Source organism: Phyllobates terribilis, unplaced genomic scaffold (assembly GCF_046119375.1).
Source record: "Phyllobates terribilis strain yellow unplaced genomic scaffold, ASM4611937v1 Scaffold_2__4_contigs__length_985480577, whole genome shotgun sequence".
NCBI lineage: Eukaryota > Metazoa > Chordata > Amphibia > Anura > Dendrobatidae > Phyllobates > Phyllobates terribilis.
In genome coordinates, this window is record NW_027362762.1 from 234,783,285 (window position 1) to 234,789,648 (window position 6,364).

Genomic DNA, 6,364 nt, shown 5'->3' on the forward strand with positions numbered 1-6,364 from the left:
TATGCTGTGCAAATGGCAAGATAAAACTTCCACCTCTCCTGTCACCACTAGATCCCCTAAAGTCTCTGATGACAGGTACCAGTACAATATCAAAGCATTTCTTGGACAACATTAGGAAGTACAACTCCTACTTCCAAATGACATCATTTAGTGCAACAAAAGAAATGTTTACAACAGGATTTATGCCGACATTTAAAGTTCAAGGACAGGTTTACCACTCAATTGGCTCACTGCTTCCATTACAAGGAGAAGAACCTCAATTTCTTCAACTCTTCTTTATGGGAAATGTAGAAGCAGAGGCTCAGCGGAGATGCTCTTAAATTCCTAACACTCACCTTGATATTGTCACTATTTTGCAGCAGTTCCTTCACTCCAACAAGCTATATGTTAAACTTTTCAAGACTGCACTTGAATACATGCCAAATGACGATTACTAGGTTGTCATTCGAGCTGACAAAACACCACAAGGTGAACATCAACGACGTTTCAATGCTTCCACATTTGATGAGGTAGCCATCTTGATTGTAGGCAATGATTTTCAAAGCCGTGACATTGTGCTTCTGAAAAGGAACAATAGTTTGCAACGAGTAGCAGAAACTCACAGGTTCTATGATGCTCTGCAATATCCAATCATCTTTTTTTGGGACAGGATGTCTATCACTTTGGAATACCTCAGACAGATCCTACAACAGGCAACCCTTCAGGAAAAAAGTGTCTGCCATGGACTTCTATGCATATAGGATCATGACAAGATTTGCAAAGGAAAATCACATCTTGAAATGCAAACACCTCTTCCACCAATTTATTGTTGACATGTATGCAAAGATTGAGAGTGAACGTCTTTTAAATATATGACTAAATCAAAATAAGCTCAGAGCAGAGGAATATATTCACCTTAGAGATGCTGTTGCAAATGATGCTAATCCAAAAGAGTTGAGGAAAATGGTTATTCTTCCATCAACTGTCACTGGAAGCCCACGACACATGCATGAATACACACAGGATGCAATGACTTATGTGAGGAAGTATGACCGTCCAGATCTTTTCATCACCTTTACTTGCAATCCTGCCTGGGAGGAAATTGGAGTGCACCTGTTGCCGGGCCAAAAAACAGTGAATCTCCATGACCTTATTGCTCTGGTCTTCAAACAGAAACTTTCAAAAATGACTAATCTCATCACAAAATCACATATTTATGGTGAGACGCAGTGCTGGATGTATTCAGTTGAATGGCAAAAAAGAGGCCTTCCTCACGCCCACATCTTGATTTGGCTGAAGCAAAAAATACAGCATACCGAAATTGACAATATCATCAGTGCCGAAATGCCAGACCCTCACATTGATCCATTGCTGTTTGATACCATCACTATAAACATGATCCATGGTCCGTGTGGGAGTCTGAACAAAAATTCTCCCTGTATGATTGATGGCAGGTGCTCAAAGCATTACCCACGATCCCTGGTCCAAGAAACCCAAACAGGACAAGATGGATATCTAGTCTACCGAAGAAGAAAGCCAGGGGATGGTGGTTTCATAGCAAAGCTCAAAATGCGGGTTGGATCATCACTCCAAGAGATAGAAATTGACAACAGGTGGGTAGTGCCTTACAACCCTTTGCTCTCAAAAATCTTCCAGGCCCACATAAATGTCGAATATTGCAACTCTGTGAAATCAATCAAGTATATCTGCAAATATGTCCACAAAGGAAGTGATCAAGTAGTTTTTGAACTCCAGAAAAATGGACCTATTATTGATGAAGTGCAGGCATTCCAGATGGGCAGGTACATAAGCAGCAATGAAGCTGTTTGAAGAATACTAGGATTCTCCATTCATTTGCGCTACCCACCAGTTGTGCATCTGAGTGTGCACTTGGAAAATGGTCAGAGAATTTACTTTAACCCAGCAAACTTGCAGCAGCAGCTCCTAACACCACCTAAGACCACCCTCTTGGCTTTTTTGAGCTGTGTCAAGAAGACCCCTTTGCAAAAACAATTCTCTACTGTGATTTACCAAAGTACTACACTTGGAATGCCTCCAGAAAAACACTGGAACGGAGGAAACGGGGGCTTGATATTGAATGCTATGCAGGGGTGAATGCAACTGATACTCTTGGTTGTGTCTACACTGTTCATCCGTCAAATGCAGAGTGCTTCTACCTGCGCATGTTAATTCATGTTGTCAAAGGCCCTACATCATTTTCTGACCAGAAGACCATCTTAGGCCATGTGTGTGAATCATTCAGGGAAGCTTGCTAAAGAAAAGGTATTTTGGAAAATGATGGACACTAGGACATGACCCTCAGTGAAGCAGCAACCACACAAACCCCAAAGCGACTAAGACACCTCTTTGCTATTATTCTACCAACCTGTAGCATTTCAAATCCTCTTGAGATTTGGACAAAGTACAAAACTGATCTCAGTGAGGACATCCTCATGCAGATTAGAAGGGAAAATCCTCAGCAACTCATCAACTTCACTGAGGAAATGTTCAATGAAACTTTAATGCTCCTTGAAGATCAGTGCATAGCAATGTCAGGAAAAGCCTTACAGTTCCTTGGTTTGCCTTCTCCAATATGAAATCCTGAAGGCATCCAAATGTGTAGGGAGATTTTCCTAGAAACAAACTACAATGTTGATGAACTGACAGCATTTGTGTCTCAGAACGAGCCAATATTGGTACCAGATCAAAGTGAAGCCTATAACTACATTTTAAGTTTCAGTGAAACCACCAAAGGTGGGATTGTCTTCCTTGATGCTCCAGGTGGAACAGGAAAGACATTTGTAATCAACTTGCTCCTGGCAAAATTTCAACAACAAAAAAAGATTGCACTTGCAGTGGCATCTTCTGGAATTGCAGCTATGCTTTTAAAAGGTGGCAGGACAGCACATTCGACATTCAAACTACCACTTAACCTGTTTCATAGTGACAGCCCCATGTGTAATATTGCTAAGGGATCAGGACTGGCCAAATTGCTTCAAAAATGCAGTGCCATCATTTGGGATGAATGCACCATGTCACACAAAAGGGCTCTGGAAGCAGCGGACAGACTGCTGCAAGACATATGTAGCAACAAATATATCATGGGAGGAGTAATTGTTGTTTTGGCACGTGACTTCCGCCGAACACTACCTGTTATTCCAAGATCAACCCCTGCAGACGAACTGAATGCCTGTCTCAAAGCATCGTACCTTTGGAGAAAAGTAAAGATAATGTCACTGAACACAAACATGAGGGTCTACATGACAGGCGATGTTTCTGCTAGACTGTTTTCGAGCCAGCTGTTGACTATTGGAGATGGCAGGAAACAAGTAAACTCAACCACTGGACAGATCACCTTCCCATGCAACTTTTGTTGCATTGTGACTTCCATTGAGGAGTTGAAAGCAAAGGTTTTTCCAAACATTCAACTCCACTTCAAAAATTCTGGCTGGCTGTGTGAAAGGGCTATTTTAGCTCCCAAAAATGACAGTGTCAACAAGATCAGTCTTCAAATTTGAAATCTCCTTCCAGGTGTGTGCACAACCTACAAGTCAGTGGATACAGTAATAGGCCCTGCTCAAGCATTATTTTATCCAACTGAGTTCCTCAATTCCTTGGAGCCACAAGGACTTCCTCCTTACAACCTCTTTCTAAAACCTGGAGCACCTATTCTGCTATTGAGAAATTTGGAACCACCAAAGCTGTGTAATGGAAAAAGACTCTTGATTAAGAATCTGTTTCCACATGTAATTGAGGCAACCATTTTGACATGATGTGCCACAGGAGAAGATGTTTTCATTCCAACAATTCCCCTCATTCCATCTGATTTGCCTTTTGATTTTTAACGCCTCCAGTTTCTTGTTCGACTGGCATTTGCTATGTCCATCATCAAGGCTCAGGGACAGTCCTTGAAAGTAGTTGGAATCGATTTACAATCGCCATGCTTTTCTTATGGTCAACTTTATGTGGCCTGTTCAAGAGTTAGAACAGCCAAAAATCTGTTCGTGTTTGCACCTGAAGGAAGAACTAAGAATGTCGTTTATCAAAAGGCACTCGAATAAGGAGTAGAAGATTACTTCACATTACTTGTCTAATTTAGTTAAATCTGTGTGGAATATCTCTGGCGTTGAAATATATGTTGTGAAATGCTTCTATTAGCTTAGTTTTTGCCTTTTAATATTTACATTTCTATCTATTTGTTTTGTGGTTTTTGTGTGGAGAATAAATTTTTGTTAACACATTCTATTTTGCTAACAGCAGTTATTAACCCGGGCGAAGCTGGGTAGTACAGCTAGAATAAATATATATATATATATATATATATATATTAGGGGTTTGTACTCACTGAGCCACATTGGAGGTAGGCACAGAATCACACAGTGATGCAGTCCGTGGGTTAAAACAATCTGGTGGTTTATTTAGTGTCCATACACCAGCTAGGAAACAAAAGTAACCGCCTTTTCCTGGCACAAAAAAGGAATAACAGAACAAAGCTCAAAATAACAAGTCCATGCAGCATGGCCACAGCCGTTTAAACAAAGTGCCTTCCTCTGTCTCCTGCAGAGTCTTAGTAGCACATGCATGGTCTGCTCACCTTGCCCAACACACAAAGAACGACAGACAGGGGCAGCTGTCTTAAATCAGCCTTCCAAGACCTGGACAGGAGGTAAGTGAGCAGTTTCCCCCCTCCAGCTCTTTCAGCTGCTTGTAAAACCTGGCCTGTAATCTAGGCCCATTAAATTCCTCTCAGCACTGTGTGTGCTGGAGCCTGCTTTTCAGGGTCCTACATCACTGAAGCTTGGTACTTCGGGGACACATACCTCCCGTCCATGACCTGTCCGGCAGCCACCTTACAATATATATACATATATATACAGTCATGCTCGAAAATGTTTGCACACTTGAAATTATTCCAGAAAATGAAGTACTTATCCCAGAAAATTATTGCAATTACACATGTTTTGTCAAACACTTGGTTATTTCCATTGTGTGTATTGGAATAACACAAATAAACAGAAGAAAAGGGAGCATTGGTCATAATTTCACACAAAATTTTTGCCACCTTTCCAAAATTGTAGGTAAATAAGTTTGTTTCAAGCATGTGATGCAAGTTCAAACTCATCTGTGGTAAGTAACAGGTGTGGAAAATATGAAAATCACACCTGAAAAAAGATAAAAAGGTGGAAAAGTTGGCTCAATATTTTCCTTGTGTGTTTGTGCGTGCCACACTAAGTATGGAGAACATAAATAAGAGAAGAGAACTGTCTAAGGACTTGAGAACCAAAATTGTTGAACAATATCAACAATCTCAAGGTTACAAGTCCATCTCCAGAGATCTTGATGCTCCTTTGTCGATGATGCTCAACATAATCAAAAAGTTTACAACTCATGGCACTGTAGCTAATTTTACTGGATGTGGATGGCAGAGAAAAATTGATGAAAGGTTGCAATGCAGGATGGTCCGGATGGTGGATAAGCAGCCCCAATCATGTTTCAAAGAAATTCAAGCTGTCCTGCAGGCCCAGGATGCATAAGTGTCAGCACAAACTATCCATCGACATTAGATTGAAATTAAACGCAATAGCAGGAGACCCAGTAGGATCCCAGTGCTGACACAAAGATATAAAAAACCTAGACTGCAGTTTGCCAAAATGTAAATGAGTAAGCCAAAATCCTTCAGGGAAAGCATCTTGTGGACAGATGAGACCAAGATAAAGTTTTTGGTAATGCACATCATTTTACTGTTTACCGAAAATGGAATGAGGCCATACAGTCAAATATGGTGGAGGTTAAAAGATGATTTGTTTAGGTTTTTTTGCTGCCTCTGGCACCGGGTGCCTTGGCTGTGTGCAAGGCACCATAAAATCTGAAGATTACCAAAGGATTTGAGGTCGCAATGTAGTACTCAGTGTCAGAAAGCTGAGTTTGCATCTTAGGTCATGGGTCTTCCAGCATGACAATGACTTCAAACATGCTTCAAGAAGCACCCAGAAATGAATGAAAGCAAAGGGCTGGAGAGTTCTGAAGTGGCCAACAATAAGTCGGGATCTACATTCCATTGAACACCAGTGAAGAGATCTTAAAATTGCTGTTGGGAGAAAGTATTCTTCAAATATGAGAGACCTGGAGCAGTTTACAAAAGAAAAGTGGTCCAAAGTTCCAGTTGAGAGGTGAAAGAAACATGTTGATTGTTATTGGAAGTGATTGATTGCTATTATTTGTTCCAAAATTGAGGGTGCCAACAATTTTGTCCTGGCCATTTTTTGAGTTTTGAGAGAAATTATGCCCAATTTTCCCTTTTTCTCAGTTTTTTTGTCTTTTTCCAATACACACAAAGGAAATAAACATGTGCATAAAAAATGTGTAATTGCAAACATTTTCAACC

At 40.6% G+C, this 6,364-nt stretch overlaps 1 protein-coding gene across 1 annotated transcript; it reads left to right on the forward strand.

Annotated features, from left to right (window-relative positions):
- Nucleotides 1-423: 423 nt before the first annotated feature.
- On the forward strand, nucleotides 424-2,255 carry LOC141245380 (uncharacterized). Its single transcript, XM_073669065.1, has 3 exons — nucleotides 424-468; nucleotides 1,078-1,781; nucleotides 2,039-2,255. The coding sequence occupies exons 1-3, from the start codon at nucleotides 424-426 to the stop codon at nucleotides 2,253-2,255; spliced, it is 966 nt and encodes a 321-aa protein (XP_073525166.1).
- Nucleotides 2,256-6,364: the final 4,109 nt, after the last annotated feature.

Bases quoted from the DNA above. Each gene is read 5' to 3' on its own strand.
- LOC141245380 (XM_073669065.1), top strand. From the start codon at position 424: ATGACGATTACTAGGTTGTCATTCGAGCTGACAAAACACCACAAG. The intron at 469-1,077 runs GTGAACATCAAC...CCTGCCTGGGAG, and splicing joins AGCTGACAAAACACCACAAG to GAAATTGGAGTGCACCTGTT. The intron at 1,782-2,038 runs GTACATAAGCAG...GAATGCCTCCAG, and splicing joins CAGGCATTCCAGATGGGCAG to AAAAACACTGGAACGGAGGA.